Source organism: Crinia signifera, chromosome 2, assembly GCF_055691185.1.
Source record: "Crinia signifera chromosome 2, ASM5569118v1, whole genome shotgun sequence".
NCBI lineage: Eukaryota > Metazoa > Chordata > Amphibia > Anura > Myobatrachidae > Crinia > Crinia signifera.
In genome coordinates this window covers 2,287,794-2,310,831 of record NC_139218.1, presented here as the reverse complement: position 1 = coordinate 2,310,831, position 23,038 = coordinate 2,287,794, and the positions used below count along the sequence as shown (strand labels likewise).

At 55.1% G+C, this 23,038-nt stretch overlaps 1 protein-coding gene across 3 annotated transcripts in view; it reads right to left on the bottom strand.

Moving 5' to 3' along the window:
- TRAPPC10 (trafficking protein particle complex subunit 10) overlaps nt 1-23,038 on the bottom strand; it is a 90,407-nt gene that overhangs the window by 51,911 nt on the left and 15,458 nt on the right. For all 3 annotated transcript variants that reach the window (XR_014470217.1, XR_014470218.1, XM_083171440.1), the window contains exons 4-10: nt 17,839-18,035; nt 15,783-15,978; nt 12,778-12,889; nt 12,401-12,648; nt 8,060-8,206; nt 7,741-7,855; nt 7,582-7,658 (exon numbers count right to left, since the gene is read on the bottom strand). Coding sequence is in view for 1 of the 3 variants with exons in the window: in XM_083171440.1 (XP_083027566.1) it covers nt 7,582-7,658; nt 7,741-7,855; nt 8,060-8,206; nt 12,401-12,648; nt 12,778-12,889; nt 15,783-15,978; nt 17,839-18,035 (1,092 nt within the window). In the remaining 2 variants the exon portion in view is untranslated. The remainder of the gene's footprint in view (nt 1-7,581; nt 7,659-7,740; nt 7,856-8,059; nt 8,207-12,400; nt 12,649-12,777; nt 12,890-15,782; nt 15,979-17,838; nt 18,036-23,038) is intronic.

Here is a 23,038-nt window from a genome sequence, read left to right as displayed (position 1 = left end):
CTGAACTGGAAATGTTGGTCCAGGATGGCAAAGCGCAGGAACCGCTGGTGTTCTGGGCGAATGGGGATGTGTAAGTATGCATCCTGTATGTCCAAGGATGCCATGAAGTCCCCTGGCTGAAGGGCCAGGACAATGGAGCGCAGAGTCTCCATCCTGAACTTTGGAACACGTACAAACTTGTTCAGCTTCTTTAAGTTGAGTATGGGCCTGTAGGAACCGTTTGGTTTCCTGACCAGGAAGAGGCTGGCGTAAAACCCCGAACCCCTTTGGGACAAGGGGACGGGTATGATGACTCCTGCTTGAAGCAAACGTTGAACTGCTTGTTCTAACGCTTTGCGCTTTTCCAGGTCTGATGGAAGACTCGTGGAAAAGAACGATGTCGGTGGGCGATGCCAAAAAGTTAAGGAGTAGCCCCGAGAGACCACCTCCTGAACCCACGTGTCTGTGGTGGATTCCAACCAGATGGGAGAAAACTTCAACAGAAGACCGCCCACCTTGGGATCCCCCAGGTGGGGGCCCACCCCGTTATGCGGCGGGCTTGTCCGCAGGCTTGGGGTCAGGGCGTCTGGTGGCCCAGGGACGCTTGCCTCTAGGGCGGGAGGATCTGCCCCCCTGGGAAGATCTGGAGGAGAAGGCTTGTCCCCTACCACGACCCTGGAACCGAAAGGCCGGACGGGGCCGTGTAGTCGGGGTGGATGGTAGAAAAGCAGTTTTTGAAGCTGCCACCGTAGCGACCATCCTATCCAGCTCAGGACCGAATAAGAGGGAACCGTCGAATGGAAGAGCTTCCAAGGCCTTCTTAGAGTCCGTGTCAGCCTTCCAGGAACGCAGCCAAAGTGATCTGCGAGCGGCCACTGCTGAAGCTGACACCCTGGAGGAGAGAGTAGCGGAATCAAGAGCTGCCTCGCCTAAGTAGAGGGCTGCCTGATGTATCAACTCTATAGTCGGCAGTAGAGTTTCTGCTGGGGCCCCCTCAGACACCCCTGCTGTGAGGACAGCAGTCCATTTGGTTAGGGCCATAGCCACCCAGGGTGACGCCAGGGCAGGCCTGCCTGCTGCCCCTGCCGTGGTGTAGATAAGCTTCAGGATGTTTTCAAACTTCCTATCCGCCTGATCCTTAAGAGACGCTGTAGGTATGGGCAACAGAGAGGCTTTAACCAGTTTTGCCACATGAGCGTCTACCCTGGGGGCTGTCTCCGAGGGGGTCCTGTCCTCCTGGGGGAGAGGATAGAGGGAGGAGAAACGCTTGTGAATGACAAACCTCCTATTAGGGACCTCCCAAGCCTCCTTAATGACCATGTCAAGATTATCCAACTTGGGAAATAGACTTAAGGAACGTTTAGGGCGCTTAAATATAGGGCCCGACTCCGCAGGCGGATCAACGTGGTCGTCTATTAGAAGGACCTTCTTAACCGCTGTAATCAGGCCTGGTACATCAAGGCGAGACGGGGGATCCTCTCTATGAGACGGGGGGTCCTCTCTAACACAGGTATCCCCTATGTCAATGGCGACATCAATGGCGTCATCGACGGCCTCCTCCACATAGTCATCATCATCTTGATTGTCTTGCTCCTCCTCATCATCATCTGAATCATGCATGAGGAGGGGCCGGAGTGCCGCCGGTCTTTTAACTAAAGACCTGCGTCTATCTGCAGGCAATGAACCCTCCGCCTGGGCATCCAATGCTGGGGGGCTGCACCCGCCGCCTATGAGGACGACCACACGGGCCGCTGGGGCAGCACAGCTGAGACTATCAACTAGCTGCGCCATCATCTGCACAAGAGATGAGGCCCAAGCAGGCTCCTGAGAGGAGGCCGTAGGCGTGGGCAGCGCCTGCGCATTGTAGCAGCTCACGCATAGGCCGTCCTGTACATAGTCCAGGGGAGATAGGCCCGCATTACAGGCTGTGCATGACAGCAATGTTGGGGCCTCCCCCTTCTTGGACTTGCCCTTGTTGGGCATAATTACTGTAGGTACAGGAGGGCGAAGTACAAAATGACACCAAATATACTGCAGCAGCTATTGGGTTAATAAGTACACATATACAGCAAGCATACATAGGCATACAATGCAAATAGAAGGCAAATGGCACTAGGCTCTTGCAGCAGCTATGGCTGGCTGGAGCACTCAGTAACTGTGACCTGTGTCCCGCAGGAGAGGTACAGGGGGGACTTGCCCAAGCCTCCTGGCAGTGAAAGAGTGGAACCCCGGGTGGCACTGGAGCTTCTCCGTGTCCCTCCTCACGTGCAGCCAGGCAGACAGGAAGGGATGTCAGTGGGGGGGAACTCTCTGTGCGCCAAGCACAGTTCCCTGCCTACTGTCCCAGGGGGAGGGGCTGATGTGGGGGAGCCACCTCCCCCTGCTTACAAATAACCCCCAGGGAAGATGTCCTCATGCAGCGCTGGTAAAGTGGCGGGGATCCGGTGCGCGCCGGGCGGCCCCGCATACCAGCGCTGCTGCCCACAAACTAGTATCCCTGGTGGTCCAGCGGGACGGGCGGCGAGCCGGACGACCGCTTGCTAGCACAGCCGGCGGTCACCCCTCGCCAGCTGTAGCAGCCACTCAGTGCGCCTCGCTGCGCTATCGCACACGCTCCCGGCGGGGAGCGTGTCTTACTCACAGTGCGTCCCGGCTGTTGTGAAGGGGGCGCCTGTGGTTCCCGGCTGTGGCTGCAGGCTCCCCAGTGCCCGGGGGCCGCTGCAGGTCCCCACCCGCGGGTGACGATGCAGCGCCGGACCCGGGTGTTGGAGCCAGCAGTGCAGGGGTCTATTCAGACCCCCAGCGCTGCTGCTCTGACACTTATAGTGTAAAAAGAAGAAGAAAAAAAATATTAAAGTTATGGCTGCTATATAATAGCCCCTCTTTTGGGTGCATCTGGCTCCTGCCAGCACCCTAGAAAAACTGAGGTCCTTGGCCTGGAGGCGGGGTATAGGAGGGGAGGAGCCTGGCTGCCTGGGAGGCAGTTAAAGTTATCCTCTAGGGTGCTGGAGCTCTCTCCCACTCCTATTACCCACTGTAAAGCTGTGGCCCCTGATGTCTCCCGAAGAAGAAATGAATATTTCTAGGATTTACATTTGATGAGGAGGCCATACGGGAATATGTAGGGATGTATCTTATGTCTAAGGACACCAAAAACCCCGGAGCAGACATTCCATTCTGAACCTAAGTAAGTCGCTGACTCCTGTATATGTTCAACAAGGTAAATGAGCTCTTCAACCAGCTTACCGGCCTGAAGACCTTCTACCAATATCTAAGCCTCAACAGCCTTGTTCATCCCGCAACCAGCCATAGCTGGACGCAGAGACAATCCATTTACCATATCAATGGATTGTAAGGTACGGTCAAGCTGTCCATCAGCAACCTCCTTCAAAGAGGTGGCTCCTGGTACAGGAAGTAACATCCGCTTAGATAAGTGAGATGCAGAAGAGTCCACCGAAGGAGGAGCTTCACAAACAGAAGCAGAAGGATAAGTTACCAGAATTCTGCTTTTAGGGAATGTTTGGTCTGAACTGGCTCTGACTCCTCAGTATCTGACGCACAGCCAGAATCCTCCTCAGACTCCTTCTCATCTGATGCATCACACTGGAGCACCTAAGGCAGAGATAATGATGTAGAGGGTGTTACTGATCTAACCAGAGCCTGGGCCCAGCGTGAAAGCTGTCTATACGAGAGGCTGGGACTAGGGGTCTGCTCATCACAAATACAGAACTTGTACAGCTGCCATAGAGTAGGGACGGCCATCGGACAATGAGAATTCAATGTGGGCGAATCAGACGGTTTCCCTCAAGCAGAAACTAATAGGTTTTTTCTTTTCCCCCCCAAGGGACAGGGACACAGAGCATAGTTCCGCCCCGGCACATGTGAAGCCCCGTCCCATGTTTTCATTGGTCCACAGGCCAATCATTCCAAGAAAATGGATTAAATTGATAGGTGAAATCATCGATGGTCATCCATTGCATAGTATGCCACTATCGATGGCCAGTTGCAGTATTGCAGTCGATGGCAATGGCAAGAATGGCCATCCCTAGAGAAACAAACACTGAGCAGAATAGAACAGTCACACAATAAAAGGCTAGACAGCAGAAGGGCAGCAGAGAGGGCAGAGGGGAGGTGTACAGCAATGCTACAGACAGGCAGGCAGACAGGCAGACAGACAGGCAGGCAGCAGAGAGGGCAGAGGGGAGGTGTACAGCAATGCTACAGACAGACAGGCAGACAGGCACACCGACAGGCAGGCAGCAGAGAGGGCAGAGGGGAGGTGTACAGCAATGCTACAGACAGACAGGCAGGCAGGCAGCAGAGAGGGCAGAGGGGAGGTGTACAGCAATGCTACAGACAGGCAGGCAGGCAGGCAGCAGAGAGGGCAGAGGGGAGGTGTACAGCAATGCTACAGACAGGCAGGCAGCAGAGAGGGCAGAGGGGAGGTGTACAGCAATGCTACAGACAGGCAGGCAGGCAGCAGAGAGGGCAGAGGGGAGGTGTACAGCAATGCTACAGACAGGCAGGCAGGCAGGCAGCAGAGAGGGCAGAGGGGAGGTGTACAGCAATGCTACAGACAGGCAGGCAGGCAGGCAGCAGAGAGGGGAGAGGGGAGGTGTACAGCAATGCTACAGACAGACAGGCAGGCAGGCAGCAGAGAGGGCAGAGGGGAGGTGTACAGCAATGATACAGACAGGCAGGCAGGCAGGCAGACAGGCACACCGACAGGCAGGCAGCAAGGCAGCAGACAGACAGGCAGCAGAGAGGGCAGAGGGGAGGTGTACAGCAATGCTACAGACAGACAGGCAGGCAGGCAGACAGGCAGCAGAGAGGGCAGAGGGGAGGTGTACAGCAATGATACAGACAGACAGGCAGGCAGGCAGACAGACAGGCAGCAGAGAGGGCAGAGGGGAGGTGTACAGCAATGCTACAGACAGACAGGCAGGCAGGCAGCAGAGAGGGCAGAGGGGAGGTGTACAGCAATGCTACAGACAGGCAGGCAGGCAGACAGACAGGCACACCGACAGGCAGGCAGCAGAGAGGGCAGAGGGGAGGTGTACAGCAATGCTACAGACAGATAGGCAGGCAGGCAGGCACACAGACAGGCAAGCAGCAGAGAGGGCAGAGGGGAGGTGTACAACAATGCTACAGACAGACAGACAGGCAGGCACACCAACAGGCAGGCAGGCACACAGACAGGCAGCAGAGAGGGCAGAGGGGAGGTGTACAGCAATGCTACAGACAGACAGGCAGGCACACAGACAGGTACACCGACAGACAGGCAGGCACACCGACAGGCTAGACAGACAGGCAGGCACACACACAGACAGGCAGCAGAGAGGGCAGAGGGGAGGTGTACAGCAATGCTACAGACAGACAGACAGGCACACAGACAGGCAGGCAGCAGAGAGGGCAGAGGGGAGGTGTACAGCAATGCTACAGACAGATAGGCAGGCAGGCACACCGACAGGCAGGCAGCAGAGAGGGCAGAGGGGAGGTGTACAGCAATGCTACAGACAGACAGACAGACAGGCAGGCACACCAACAGGCAGGCAGGCACACAGACAGGCAGCAGAGAGGGCAGAGGGGAGGTGTACAGCAATGCTACAGACAGACAGGCAGGCACACAGACAGGTACACCGACAGGCTAGACAGACAGGCAGGCACACACACAGACAGGCAGCAGAGAGGGCAGAGGGGAGGTGTACAGCAATGCTACAGACAGACAGACAGGCAGGCACACAGACAGGCAGGCAGGCAGCAGAGAGGGCAGAGGGGAGGTGTACAGCAATGCTACAGAAACAGACAGACAGGCAGGCAGTCACACAGACAGGCAGGCAGGCAGGCACACCGACAGGCTAGACAGACAGGCAGGCACACCGACAGGCAGGCAGGCAGGCACACAGACAGACAGACAGGCAGGCACACCGACAGGCTAGACAAACAGGCAGGCACACAGGCAGGCAGACAGCCAGGCACGCAGGCAGCCAGGCACGCAGGCAGCCAGGCACGTAAGCAATAACAGGCTAGACAGCAGAAGGGCAACAGAGAGGGCAGAGGGGAGGTGTACAGCAATGCTACAGACAGACAGGCAGGCACACCGACAGGCTAGACAGACAGGCAGGCAGGCACACCGACAGGCTAGACAGACAGGCAGCCAGGCACACCGACAGGCTAGACAGACAGGCAGCCAGGCACACCGACAGGCTAGACAGACAGGCAGCCAGGCACACCGGCAGCCAGGCACATAATAACAGGCTAGACAGCAAAAGGGCAGCAGAGAGGAGGTGTACAGAAATGCTACAAACAACAGACAGACGGGCACACAGACAGGCTAGACAGCAGAAGGGCAGCAGAGAGGAGGTGTACAGAAATGCTACAAACAACAGACAGACGGGCACACAGACAGGCTAGACAGCAGAAGGGCAGCAGAGAGGAGCAGTTCCACACAGGCCATACAAGGTGTACAGCAATGCTACAAACAACCGTCAGACAGACACACAATAACAGGCTAGACAGAAGGGCAGCAGAGGGGAGGTGTACAGCAACGCTGCAGACAATCTCCAACCAGCTATACACCACTGGAACTTACCACCTTTGTGCAGCTTAACGTTGTGTAGTGATCAGCATATCAGGCTCACCACAGGTAATGATTAAAGATGGCCACTGGCACCCTGATAGGCTGGGGCTCCTGGGAAGCAGGGGGAGTGGCCACCAGAGTCTAGCTCCACCTTTTTCAAACTGTTTTTCAGGCTTTTTTAATGCTGGGAATCCTGTTAATTGGGTGCACTGCCCATAATCACAAGCTGCAATGCTGCCGGTGCGGTCAAGGCTGGGGTCTGCAACACGTCCAAAAATCTCAGAACCAGATCCGGAGCCCCCCTTACCCCAGTGTGGACAGGCACAGCAGCCATTGTGCTGTCATCCTCATGCTGCTAGTATAAACCCTAGCTATACAACATGCAGCTCCTGCAGGCACCAAACGAAGACTGAGTATAATGGGGAGGAGCTGGCACACCGCTAAGGGGCACAGAGGGGAGGAGCTGGCACACCGCTAAGGGGCACAGCGGGGAGGAGCTGGCACACGGCTAAGGGGCACAGAGGGGAGGAGCTGGCACACGGCTAAGGGGCACAGAGGGGAGGAGCTGGCACATGGCTAAGGGGCACAGAGGGGAGGAGCTGGCACACGGCTAAGGGGCACAGAGGGGAGGAGCTGGCACATGGCTAAGGGGCACAGAGGGGAGGAGCTGGCACACCGCTAAGGGGCACAGCGGGGAGGAGCTGGCACACGGCTAAGGGGCACAGAGGGGAGGAGCTGGCACACCGCTAAGGGGCACAGAGGGGAGGAGCTGGCACATGGCTAAGGGGTGCAGAGGGGAGGAGCTGGCACACCGCTAAGGGGCACAGAGGGGAGGAGCTGGCACACCGCTAAGGGGCACAGCGGCACTGCAGCTGCAGGAAGGGGGGAGCCCCACACAGCACTGCGGCTGCAGGAAGGGGGGAGCCCCGCAGAGTGGCATGGCTGAGAATGAGGCTCCCAGTCTTCTGATATTGGGGGAGGGAGGGTTGTTGACTTCGGTGGGGGGGTAGGGGGTGTCTCACCAGATAGTGTTTCTCAAAAGCTTCCTCTGACGACAGCGCCTCCTGCAGTTTCTTGTAGGGACTCTGCGCAGTGTTGGCTGTGGGGAGAACAGGATCCGTCAGTCACATACTGTACACAACAGGAGCCGAGTACAGTCCCTGAGCTGCAGGACCCCTCACCTGTCTCCGGCCTCTCTGCTCCCAGTCCCGCCAGTAGATCTACAGTCCTCTGGAGATCCTCCGAGCAAGGACCGTGCTCTGACACCAGGCCGCACAGTGACCCCAGAGACTGCAGCTGTGACACAGACCAGAGGAACACGCTATTCACATGCAAAGTACAACCCAAAGTACAAAGTATTGTAATACACACACAAAGACACACAGTAACGCAGGAACAATGTCACCCCTAGCACACAGTCACGCCCCCCCCCCTGCCGCACACAGTACACTCCGCCCCCGCACACAGTCGCGCCATCCGACACCGCAGTGACAGACAGACCTTTTCCGTTGCATAGCTCCAGAGCCCCACTGTGTGCGAGATGTTGGCATCGATCTGAGATCTCTCACAACAGCCCTCTATCCTCTGCAGCACTTCCAGGCAGCTCAGGAACACCCAGCAGTCCAGAGCCCCCGGCGGGACAGACACCTGCAGGGAAGGACACGCAATTATCAGCCACACAGTCCCAGCATCACACCGCACAGAGCACAATGTGTGTAACACACCCACTCACCTCCAGCAGCCGCAGCTCCTGCAGTTATCAGCCACACAGTCCCAGCATCACACCGCACAGAGCACAATGTGTGTAACACGCCCGCTCACCTCCAGCAGCCGCAGCTTCTGCAGGTATCAGCCACACCGTCCCAGCATCACACCGCACAGAGCACAATATGTGTAACACACCCGCTCACCTCCAGCAGCCGCAGCTCCTGCAGTTATCAGACACAGTCCCAGCATCACACCGCACAGAGCACAATGTGTGTAACACACCCGCTCACCTCCAGCAGCCGCAGCTACTGCAGTTATCAGCCACACAGTCCCAGCATCACACCGCAGAGCACAATGTGTGTAACACACCCGCTCACCTCCAGCAGCCGCAGCTCCTGCAGTTATCAGCCACACAGTCCCAGCATCAAATCGCAGAGCACAATGTGTGTAACACACCCGCTCACCTCCAGCAGCCGCGCTCCTGCACAGTTAGCAGCCACACAGTCCCAGCAACTCACCACACAGAGCACAATGTGTGTAACACACCCGCTCACCTCCAGCGGCCGCAGCTCCTGCACAGTTATCAGCCACACAGTCCCAGCATCACACCGCACAGAGCACAATGTGTGTAACACACCCACTCACCTCCAGCAGCGGCAGCTCCTGCAGTTATCAGCCACACAGTCCCAGCATCACACCGCACAGAGCACAATGTGTGTAACACACCCACTCACCTCCAGCAGCCGCAGCTCCTGCAGTTATCAGCCACACAGTCCCAGCATCACACCGCACAGAGCACAATGTGTGTAACACGCCCGCTCACCTCCAGCAGCCGCAGCTTCTGCAGTTATCAGCCACACCGTCCCAGCATCACACCGCACAGAGCACAATATGTGTAACACACCCGCTCACCTCCAGCAGCCGCAGCTCCTGCAGTTATCAGCCACACAGTCCCAGCATCAAATCGCAGAGCACAATGTGTGTAACACACCCGCTCACCTCCAGCAGCCGCGCTCCTGCACAGTTAGCAGCCACACAGTCCCAGCATCACACCACACAGAGCACAATGTGTGTAACACACCCACTCACCTCCAGCGGCCGCAGCTCCTGCACAGTTATCAGCCACACAGTCCCAGCATCACACCGCACAGAGCACAATGTGTATAACACACCCGCTCACCTCCAGCGGCCGCAGCTCCTGCACAGTTATCAGCCACACAGTCCCAGCATCACACCGCACAGAGCACAATGTGTGTTAACACACCCGCTCACCTCCAGCAGCCGCAGCTCCTGCAGTTATCAGCCACACAGTCCCAGCATCACACCGCACAGAGCACAATGTGTGTAACACACCCGCTCACCTCCAGCAGCCGCAGCTCCTGCACAGTTAGCAGCCACACAGTCCCAGCATCACACCGCACAGAGCACAATGTGTGTAACACACCCGCTCACCTCCAGCAGCCGCAGCTCCTGCACAGTTAGCAGCCACACAGTCCCAGCATCACACCGCACAGAGCACAATGTGTGTAACACACCCGCTCACCTCCAGCAGCCGCAGCTCCTGCACAGTTAGCAGCCACACAGTCCCAGCATCACACCGCACAGAGCACAATGTGTGTAACACACCCGCTCACCTCCAGCAGCCGCAGCTCCTGCACAGTTAGCAGCCACACAGTCCCAGCATCACACCGCACAGAGCACAAAGTGTGTAACACCCGCTCACCTCCAGCAGCCGCAGCTCCTGCACAGTTAGCAGCCACACAGTCCCAGCATCACACCGCACAGAGCACAATGTGTGTAACACACCCACTCACCTCCAGCAGCCGCAGCTCCTGCACAGTTAACAGCCACACTGTCCCAGCATCACACCGCACAGAGCACAATGTGTGTAACACACCCGCTCACCTCCAGTAGCCGCAGCCCCTGCACACAATTGTCAGCCACACAGTCCCAGCATCACACCACACAGAGCACAAGGTGTGTAACACACCCGCTCACCTCTAGCAGCCGCAGCTCCTGCAGTTATCAGCCACACAGTCCCAGCATCACACCTCACAGAGCACAATGTGTGTAACACACCCGCTCACCTTCAGCAGCCGCAGCTCCTGCACAGTTAGCAGCCACACAGTCCCAGCATCACACCGCACAGAGCACAAAGTGTGTAACACCCGCTCACCTCCAGCAGCCGCAGCTCCTGCACAGTTAGCAGCCACAGTCCCAGCATCACACCGCACAGAGCACAATGTGTGTAACACACCCGCTCACCTCCAGCAGCCGCAGCTCCTGCACAGTTAGCAGCCACACAGTCCCAGCATCACACCGCACAATGTGTGTAACACACCCGCTCGCCTCCAGCAGCCGCAGCTCCTGCAGTTATCAGCCACACAGTCCCAGCATCACACCGCACAGAGCACAATGTGTGTAACACACCCGCTCACCTCCAGCAGCCGCAGCTCCTGCACAGTTAGCAGCCACACAGTCCCAGCATCACACCGCACAGAGCACAATGTGTGTAACACACCCACGCACCTCCAGCAGCCGCAGCTCCTGCACAGTTAGCAGCCACACAGTCCCAGCATCACACCGCACAGAGCACAATGTGTATAACACACCCGCTCACCTCCAGCAGCTGCAGCTCCTGCACACAATTGTCAGCCACACAGTACCAGCATCACAACGCACAGAGCACAATGTGTGTAACACACCCGCTCACCTCCAGCAGCTGCAGCTCCTGCACACAATTATCAGCCACACAGTCCCAGCATCACACCGCACAGAGCACAATGTGTGCAACACACCCACTCACCTCCAGCAGCCGCAGCTCCTGCACACAATCAGCCACACAGTCCCAGCATCAAATCGCACAGAGCACAATGTGTGTAACACACCCGCTCACCTCCAGCAGCCGCACTCCTGCACACAATTATCAGCCACACAGTCCCAGCATCAAATCGCACAGAGCACAATGTGTGTAACACACCCGCTCACCTCCAGCAGCCGCAGCTCCTGCACAGTTATCAGCCACACAGTCCCAGCATCACACCGCACAATGTGTGTAACACACCCGCTCACCTCCAGCAGCTTCAGCTCCTGCACACAATCAGCCACACAGTCCCAGCATCACACCGCACAGAGCACAATGTGTGTAACACACCCACTCACCTCCAGCAGCCGCAGCTCCTGTACAGTTATCAGCCACACAGTCCCAGCATCACACCGCACAATGTGTGTAACACACCCGCTCACCTCCAGCAGCTTCAGCTCCTGCACACAATCAGCCACACAGTCCCAGCATCACACCGCACAGAGCACAATGTGTGTAACACACCCACTCACCTCCAGCAGCCGCAGCCCCTGCACACAATCAGCCACACCGTCCCAGCATCACACCGCACAATGTGTGTAACACACCCGCTCACCTCCAGCAGCCGCAGCTCCAGCACACAATCAGCCACACAGTCCCAGCATCACACTGCACAGAGCACAATGTGTGTAACACACCCGCTCACCTCCAGCAGCCGCTGCTCCTGCACACAATTGTCAGCCACACAGTCCCAGCATCACACCGCACAGAGCACAATGTGTGTAATACACCCGCTCACCTCCAGCAGCTGCAGCTCCTGCACACAATTTTCAGCCACACAGTCCCAGCATCACACTGCACAGAGCACAATGTGTGTAACACACCCGCTCACCTCCAGCAGCCGCAGCTCCTGCACAGTTATCAGCCACACAGTCCCAGCATCACACCGCACAGAGCACAATGTGTGTAACACAGCCACTCACCTCCAGCAGCCGCAGCCCCTGCACACAATCGTCAGCCACACAGTCCCAGGATCACACCACACAGAGCACAATGTGTGTAACACACCCACTCACCTTCAGCAGCCGCAGCTCCTGCACACAATCAGCCACACAGTCCCAGCATCACACCGCACAGAGCACAATGTGTGTAACACACCCGCTCACCTCCAGCAGCCGCAGCTCCTGCACACAACCATCAGCCACACAGTCCCAGCATCACACGGCATAGAGCACAATGTGTGTAACACACCCACTCACCTTCAGCAGCCGCAGCTCCTGCACACAATTATCAGCCGCAAATAGCACAATGTGTATAACACACCCGCTCACCTCCAGCAGCCGCAACTCCTGCACACAATTATGGAGCAGCTCCAGCGCCCGGCCGGCTACTTCCCAGGGACGCTGTAGGAAAAGGAGCAAAGTACATTGTCGGGAGAACAGGTAACTGCGCAGTTCCAGCAAGTTTGCGCAACGTCGTTGGATCAAGTCTCTCTTCTCCATGTCAATGGGCTTTCGTAGGGCAAGACCATCCCAGCTCTGCACCGGCTGGCAGAACGAGCTGAGCCAATTGGCACCATCTGGGAAAGAAAAGTAACAACATAAGCTACAGGATACATGTATGAAACACGCTAGCGTCAGCACAGCAAAGCAGTGTTTCTAGATGACAGATGGAAGAGCGTCATTACCGCTAGTCCTCATTCACTCACCGCCAGCTCCAAAGTTAAGGACGTACTGGGAAAAGAGAGCGTCAAGCTCATCATACTGAACGAGAGCGTCTTCAAACTGCTGCAGCATCTCAAACACAAAAGCCAACTCCTCCTGCAGCATGGAACACAGAGAGGTCACCGATACAGTACAGGGAAGAACAATAGCCAGGGCTGCCCCTACGTGGTGTATAAACGGGGGCAAGTCACCGGTCAGATACGGGGCAGAGCAGCCTCTACGTGGGGTATAAACGGCGGCAAGTCACTGGTCAGATACAAGGCAGAGCAGCCTCTACGTGGGGTATAAACGGCGGAAAGTCACCGGTCAGATACAGGGCAGAGCAGCCCCTACGCAGGGTATAAACGGCGGCAAGTCACCGGTCAGATACAGGGCAGAGCAGCCTCTACATGGGGTATAAACGGCGGCAAGTCACCGGTCAGATACAGGGCAGAGCAGCCCCTACGCAGGGTATAAACGGCGGCAAGTCACCGGTCAGATACAGGGCAGAGCAGCCTCTACATGGGGTATAAACGGCGGCAAGTCACCGGTCAGATACAGGGCAGAGCAGCCCCTACGCAGGGTATAAACGGCGGCAAGTTACCGGTCAGATACAGGGCGGAGGAGCCTCTACGTGGGGTATAAACGGCGGAAAGTCACCGGTCAGATACAGGGTAGAGCAGCCCCTACGCAGGGTATAAACGGCGGCAAGTCACCGGTCAGATACAGGGCAGAGCAGCCTCTACGCGGGGTATAAACGGCGGAAAGTCACCGGTCAGATACAGGGTAGAGCAGCCCCTACGCGGGGTATAAACGGCGGCAAGTCACCGGTCAGATACAGGGTAGAGCAGCCCCTACGCGGGGTATAAACGGCGGCAAGTCACCGGTCAGATACAAGGCAGAGCAGCCTCTACATGGGGTATAAACGGTGGCAAGTCACCGGTCAGATACAGGGCGGAGGAGCCCCTACGCGGGGTATAAACGGCGGAAAGTCACCGGTCAGATACAGGGTAGAGCAGCCCCTTCGCGGGGTATAAACGGCGGCAAGTCACCGGTCAGATACAGGGCAGAGCAGCCCCTACGCAGGGTATAAACGGCGGCAAGTCACCGGTCAGATACAGGGCAGAGCAGCCTCTACGCAGGGTATAAACGGCGGAAAGTCACCGGTCAGATACAGGGCAGAGCAGCCTCAACGCGGGGTATAAACGGCGGCAAGTCACCGGTCAGATACAGGGCAGAGCAGCCCCTACGCGGGGTATAAACGGCGGAAAGTCACCGGTCAGATACAGGATGGAGCAGCCCCTACGCGGGGTATAAATGGTGGTACGTCACCGGTCAGGTACAGGATGGAGCAGCCCCTACGCGAGGTATAAATGGTGGTACGTCACCGGTCAGGTACAGGATGGAGCAGCCCCTACGCGAGGTATAAATGGTGGTACGTCACCGGTCAGGTACAGGATGGAGCAGCCCCTAGGCGGGGTATAAATGGTGGTACGTCACCGGTCAGGTACAGGATGGAGCAGCCCCTACGCGGGGTATAAATGGTGGTACGTCACCGGTCAGGTACAGGATGGAGCAGCCCCTACGCGAGGTATAAATGGTGGTACGTCACCGGTCAGGTACAGGATGGAGCAGCCCCTACGCGGGGTATAAATGGTGGTACGTCACCGGTCAGGTACAGGATGGAGCAGCCCCTACGCGAGGTATAAATGGCGGTACGTCACCGGTCAGGTACAGGATGGAGCAGCCCCTACGCGGGGTATAAATGGTTAGTCACCGGTCAGGTACAGGATGGAGCAGCCCCTACGCGGGGTATAAATGGTGGTACGTCACCGGTCAGGTACAGGATGGAGCAGCCCCTACGCGGGGTATAAATGGTGGTACGTCACCGGTCAGGTACAGGATGGAGCAGCCCCTACGCGAGGTATAAATGGTGGTACGTCACCGGTCAGGTACAGGATGGAGCAGCCCCTACACGGGGTATAAATGGTGGTACGTCACCGGTCAGGTACAGGATGGAGCAGCCCCTACACGGGGTATAAATGGTGGTACGTCACCGGTCAGGTACAGGATGGAGCAGCCCCTACGCGAGGTATAAATGGCGGTACGTCACCAGTCAGGTACAGGATGGAGCAGCCCCTACGCCGGGTATAAATGGTGGTACGTCACCGGTCAGGTACAGGATGGAGCAGCCCCTACGCGAGGTATAAATGGTGGTACGTCACCGGTCAGGTACAGGATGGAGCAGCCCCTGCGCCGGGTATAAATGGTGGTACGTCACCGGTCAGGTACAGGATGGAGCAGCCCCTACGCGGGGTATAAATGGTGGTACGTCACCGGTCAGGTACAGGATGGAGCAGCCCCTACGCCGGGTATAAATGGTGGTACGTCACCGGTCAGGTACAGGATGGAGCAGCCCCTACGCGAGGTATAAATGGTGGTACAGATGGAGCTGGCCTTATTATTGCTGGCGGAGCGCCAGGACCGTGTCCCTGGCGATCCACCAGCAATCTGGCGCTCTGGCTGAATGAGACGCTCGTGCGTCTCCCACGCACGAGCGTCTCAATAGCCGGGCGGCGAGGCGGCGCGGCGGGTGCAGTCCTGCCCGTCTCCAGCTTCAGGGAGACGGGCAGGGCTGCGGGGGGCTGCGGGGGGGCGGTGTGGACCGGCGGGGACCCGGGGAAGCCGGCGGGGACCCGGGGAAAGGCACCGTCGGAACGGGACGCGCGTGCACCTCGTGCACGCGCGTCCCCTTCCGACATACAGATGGCGAGGGGCGGGGGATGGCGGGTGGCGAGTCCTCCGCCATCCCCAGCAACGACAAGCCCTGCGCTATCTGTACGTCACCGGTCAGGTACAGGATGGAGCAGCCCCTGCGCCGGGTATAAATGGTGGTACGTCACCGGTCAGGTACAGGATGGAGCAGCCCCTACGCGGGGTATAAATGGTGGTACGTCACCGGTCAGGTACAGGATGAAGCAGCCCCTACACGGGGTATATTCTGTGGTACCTGAACCATGAAGTAGTCACAGAAGCTCCAGCCAGGTTCTGTTCTCTTCTCCCGGAGAGTCCTCATGTCATCCTCAAAGTGTCCGAGGTTCCGTGTGAAGGACGTGAGAAGTAACGTGCGAAGCTTGGACAGAAACAGGGACCAGGACTCCTGCGACCGGGACGTGTCCTTCAGTGGGTCCACCAGCACCATACACCTACACAATATGTAACATGGAGCTGTCACACACCAGCACCATACACCTACACAATATGTAACAAGGAGCGGTCACACACCAGCACCACACACCTACACAATATGAAACATGGAGCTGTCACACACCAGCGCCACACACCTACACAATATGTAACATGGAGCGGTCACACACCAGCACCACACACCTACACAATATGTAACAAGGAGCTGTCACACACCAGCGCCACACACCTACACAATATGTAACATGGAGCGGTCACACACCAGCACCACACACCTACACAATATGTAACAAGGAGCTGTCACACACCAGCACCACACACCTACACAATACGTAACAAGGAGCTGTCACACACCTACACAATATGAAACATGGAGCTGTCACACACCAGCACCACACACCTACACAATATGAAACATGGAGCTGTCACACACCAGCACCACACACCTACACAATATGTAACAAGGAGCTCACACACCAGCACCACACACCTACACAATATGTAACAAGGAGCCGTCACACACCAGCACCACACACCTACACAATATGTAACGAGACACACACACACACCAGCACCACACCTACACACCAGCACCACACACAATATGTAACGAGACACACACACCAGCACCACACACCTACAAAATATGTAACAAGGAGCCGTCACACACCAGCACCACACACCTACACAATATGTAACGAGACACATCACACACACCAGCACCACACACCTACACAATATGTAACGAGACACACACCAGCACCACACACCTACACAATATGTAACGAGACACATCACACACACCAGCACCACACACCTACACAATATGTAACGAGACACATCACACACACCTACACAATATGTAACGAGACACATCTCACACACACACCTACACAATATGTAACGAGACACATCACATACACCAGCACCACACACCTACACAATATGTAACGAGACACATCACACACACCAGCACCACACACCTACACAATATGTAACAAGACATATCACACACACACACACACCAGCACCACACACCTACACAATATGTAACAAGACACATCACACACACCTACACAATATGTAACGAGACATATCACACACACCAGCACCACACACCTACACAATATGTAACAAGACATATCACACACACACACACCAGCACCACACACCTACACAATATGTAACGAGACACATCACACACACACCAGCACTACACACCTACACAATATGTAACAAGACACATCACACACACCTACACAATATGTAACAAGACATATCACACACACACACACCAGCACCACACACCTACACAATATGTAGCGAGACACATCACACACACACACACCAGCACCACACACCTACACAATATGTAACGAGACACATCACACACACCAGCACCACACACCTACACAATATGTAACGAGACACATCACACACACCAGCACGCTCCCCAGCCACCCAGTGACCCTAAGGGCTATTTCACATGCTCAGACTCCTGCCGGGTGGCGAAACCCCGCACGGCCAAGAAGCCGCACCGCACTGAGAAGTTTACAATGGAGGGGTTGGCCACAGCCCGGCAGCCGCCCCTTCCAGTGGTGGGATCCGGCTGCAACCGGGCGGCCAGGCCGTGGATGGACACAATCATGTCCATTATTAACCACTGTCTGCAGCACGGCCTTAGGCCGTGCGGGGTTTCGGCAGGAGCCGGAGCGTGTGAGATAGCCCATACACATGACTCCGGTTAGTCACACCTCCGTATTACAGCGCAGGGGACAGAGAATAACCTGTAGCTCGTCCGTGAGGACAATGAGGGCGGTGGCACTGTATAAGGTGTGACCTCTCGCTGCCGAACTCACCGGTCGCTCTGCTTGTTGCAGAAGTCGCTGCGGATCTTGTCAGCGATGGACGTCCGTGGGAGGATGTTGGTCTTGTTCTTCTTCTTGGCCTCACTCTCCACTACCACAATCAGCCAGTCGGTGGTGCCGTGAGCCCGCAAAGCGTTCTGCCATTTGGTGATGTCATCCTTGGTGGTGGCTTTGTACACTTCCGTGTCCTGGTAGAAGTAGGGATAGGAACCACGCTTACATACATGTGATCAGCAGGTTACACGTGTCCTACAGTATGTAAGCATGACCCCAAGTACTGTTATATACAGAGACCCCAGCCAGCTACATACATATGACCTACAGGTGACACGTGTCCTACAGTATGTAAGCATGACCCCAAGTACTGTTATATACAGAGACCCCGGCCAGCTACATACATATGACCTACAGGTGACACGTGTCCTACAGTATGTAAGCATGACCCCAAGTACTGTTATATACAGAGACCCCGGCCAGCTACATACATATGACCTACAGGTGACACGTGTCCTACAGTATGTAAGCATGACCCCAAGTACTGTTATATACAGAGACCCCGGCCAGCTACATACATATGACCTACAGGTGACACGTGTCCTACAGTATGTAAGCATGACCCCAAGTACTGTTATATACAGAGACCCCGGCCAGCTACATACATATGACCTACAGGAGACACGTGTCCTACAGTATGTAAGCATGACCCCAAGTACTGTTATATACAGAGACCCCAGCCAGCTATATACATATGACCTACAGGTGACACGTGTCCTACAGTATGTAAGCATGACCCCAAGTACTGTTATATACAGAGACCCCGGCCAGCTACATACATATGACCTACAGGTGACACGTGTCCTACAGTATGTAAGCATGACCCCAAGTACTGTTATATACAGAGACCCCGGCCAGCTACATACATATGACCTACAGGTGACACGTGTCCTACAGTATGTAAGCATGACCCCAAGTACTGTTATATACAGAGACCCGGGCCAGCTACATACATATGACCTACAGGTGACACGTGTCCTACAGTATGTAAGCATGACCCCAAGTACTGTTATATACAGAGACCCCGGCCAGCTACATACATATGACCTACAGGTGACACGTGTCCTACAGTATGTAAGCATGACCCCAAGTACTGTTATATACAGAGACCCCGGCCAGCTATATACATATGACCTACAGGTGACACGTGTCCTACAGTATGTAAGCATGACCCCAAGTACTGTTATATACAGAGACCCCGGCCAGCTACATACATATGACCTAAAGGAGACACGTGTCCTACAGTATGTAAGCATGACCCCAAGTACTGTTATATATAGAGACCCCGGCCAGCTACATACATATGACCTACAGGTGACACGTGTCCTACAGTATGTAAGCATGACCCCAAGTACTGTTATATACAGAGACCCCGGCCAGCTACATACATATGACCTAAAGGAGACACGTGTCCTACAGTAGGTAAGCATGACCCCAAGTAATGTTATATATAGAGACCCCGGCCAGCTACATACATATGACCTAAAGGAGACACGTGTCCTACAGTATGTAAGCATAACCCCAAGTACTGTTATATACAAAGACCCCGGCCAGCTACATACATATGACCTACAGGTGACACGTGTCCTACAGTATGTAAGCATGACCCCAAGTACTGTTATATACAGAGACCCCGGCCAGCTACATACATATGACCTACAGGTGACACGTGTCCTACAGTATGTAAGCATGACCCCAAGTACTGTTATATATAGAGACCCCGGCCAGCTACATACATATGACCTACAGGTGACACGTGTCCTACAGTATGTAAGCATGACCCCAAGTACTGTTATATACAGAGACCCCGGCCAGCTACATACATATGACCTACAGGTGACACATGTCCTACAGTATGTAAGCATGACCCCAAGTACTGATATATACAGAGACCCCGGCCAGCTACATACATATGACCTACAGGTGACACGTGTCCTACAGTATGTAAGCATGACCCCAAGTACTGTTATATACAGAAACCCTGGCCAGCTACATACATATGACCTAAAGGAGACACGTGTCCTACAGTATGTAAGCATGACCCCAAGTACTGTTATATACAGAGACCCCGGCCAGCTACATACATATGACCTACAGGTGACACGTGTCCTACAGTATGTAAGCATGACCCCAAGTACTGTTATATACAGAGACCCCGGCCAGCTACATACATATGACCTACAGGTGACACGTGTCCTACAGTATGTAAGCATGACCCCAAGTACTGTTATATACAGAGACCCTGGCCAGCTACATACATATGACCTACAGGTGACACGTGTCCTACAGTATGTAAGCATGACCTCAAGTACTGTTATATACAGAGACCCCAGCCAGCTACATACATATGACCTACAGGAGACACGTGTCCTACATTATGTAAGCATGACCCCAAGTACTGTTATATACAGAGACCCCGGCCAGCTACATACATATGACCTACAGGTGACACGTGTCCTACAGTATGTAAGCATGACCCCAAGTACTGTTATATACAGAGACCCCGGCCAGCTATATACATATGACCTAAAGGAGACACGTGTCCTACAGTATGTAAGCATGACCCCAAGTACTGTTATATACAGAGACCCCGGCCAGCTACATACATATGACCTACAGGTGACACGTGTCCTACAGTATGTAAGCATGACCTCACTGTTATATACAGAGACCCCGGCCAGCTACATACATATGACCTACAGGAGACACGTGTCCTACATTATGTAAGCATGACCCCAAGTACTGTTATATACAGAGACCCCGGCCAGCTACATACATATGACCTACAGGTGACACGTGTCCTACAGTATGTAAGCATGACCCCAAGTACTGTTATATACAGAGACCCCGGCCAGCTATATACATATGACCTAAAGGAGACACGTGTCCTACAGTATGTAAGCATGACCCCAAGTACTGTTATATACAGAGACCCCGGCCAGCTACATACATATGACCTACAGGTGACACGTGTCCTACAGTATGTAAGCATGACCCCAAGTACTGTTATATACAGAGACCCCGGCCAGCTACATACATATGACCTACAGGTGACACAAGTCCTACATTATGTAAGCATGACCCCCAAGTACTGTTATATACAGAAACCCTGGCCAGCTACATACATATGACCTACAGGAGACACGTGTCCTACAGTATGTAAGCATGACCCCAAGTACTGATATATACAGAGACCCCGGCCAGCTACATACGTATGACCTACAGGAGACACGTGTCCTACAGTATGTAAGCATATACGGCCTGGTGTCCGTAGTCACACACCCTCCCCTAATACAGGTATATCCGGCCTGGTACTCACATCACACACTCTCCATGCTCAGACACTGGGCACCGGGTTTACCCCCCAGACACTCCCAGCAGTACCCCCCCCCAGTGTTCGTCGTACCCCTGCACAATCCCAGCAGGACACTGCCGCCCGCGGGTGGGACAGGCCCTGACAATCGGGACTGTTGGGAGGTATGCTGTATATAACACATCCCACCCCTTCTCTCCCTGTATATAACACATCCCACCCCTCCTCTCTGTATATAACACATCCCAGAACGCCCTCTCCCTGTATATAGCACATAACAGCCCCCCCTCTCCCTGTATATAACACATCCCACCCCCCATCTCCCTGTATAGAACACATCCCAGCCTCCCCCACTCCCTGTATATACCACATCCAACCCGTCCCTGTATATAACACATCCCAGTCCCCCCTGTCCCTGTATATACCACAGAACAGCCTCCCCTCTCACTGCATATGCCACATAACAGCCCCCCCCTCCCTGTATATAACAAATAACAGCCCCCCTCTCCCTGCCTCCCCTCTCCCTGCATATAACACATCCAACCCGTCCCTGTATAGAACACATCCCAGTCCCCCCTCTCCCTGTATATACCACAGAACAGACTCCCCTCTCCCTATATATAACAAATAACAGCCCCCCTCTCCCTGTATATACCACAACAGCCGCCCCTCTCCCTGTATATACCACATAACAGCCGCCCCTCTCCCTGTATATACCACCCCTCCCTGTATATACCACATCCCACCCCCTCTCTCTGTATATAACACATCCCAGAACCCCCTCTCCCCGTATATAACACAGCCCCCCTCTCCCTGTATATAACACATCCCAGCCTCCCCTCTCCCTGTATATACCACATCCAACCCGTCCCTGTATATAACACATCCCAGTCCCCCCTCTCCCTGTATATACCACAGAACAGCATCCCCTCTCCCTGTATATACCACACCCCCTCTCCCTGTATATACCACAGCACAGCATCCCCTCTCCCTGTATATAACAAATAACAGCCCCCCTCTCCCTGTATATAACACATCCCACCCCTCCCTGTATATAACACATCCCAGCCTCCCCTCTCCCTGCATATAACACATCCAACCCGTCCCTGTATAGAACACATCCCAGCCTCCCCTCTCCCTGTATATACCACATCCCAGCCTCCCCTCTCCCTGTATATACCACATCCCAGCCTCCCCTCTCCCTGTATATACCACATCCCAGCCTCCCCTCTCCCTGTATATACCACATCCCAGCCTCCCCTCTCCTTGTATATAACACATCCCAGCCTCCCCTCTCCCTGTATATACCACATAACAGCCCCCCCATCATCTCCTTGTATATAAACACATCCCAGCCTGCCCCCTGTATATACCACATCGCACATCCCAGTCCCCCATCTCCTTGTATATAAACACATCCCAGCCCCCCATCTCCCTGTATATACCACATCCCAGCCTCCCCTCTCCCTGTATATACCACATCCCAGCCTGCCCCCCCTCTCCCTGTATATACCACATCCCAGCCTGCCCCCCCTCTCCCTGTATAGAACACATCCCCAGCCTGCCCCCCCTCTCCCTGTATAGAACACATCCCAGCCTGCCCCCCCCTCTCCCTGTATAGAACACATCCCAGCCTCCCCTCTCCCTGTATATAACACATCCCAGCCTCCCTGTATAGAACACATCCCAGCCTGCCCCCCCTCTCCCTGTATAGAACACATCCCAGCCTGCCCCCCCTCTCCCTGTATAGAACACATCCCAGCCTGCCCCCCCTCTCCCTGTATAGAACACATCCCAGCCTGCCCCCCCTCTCCCTGTATAGAA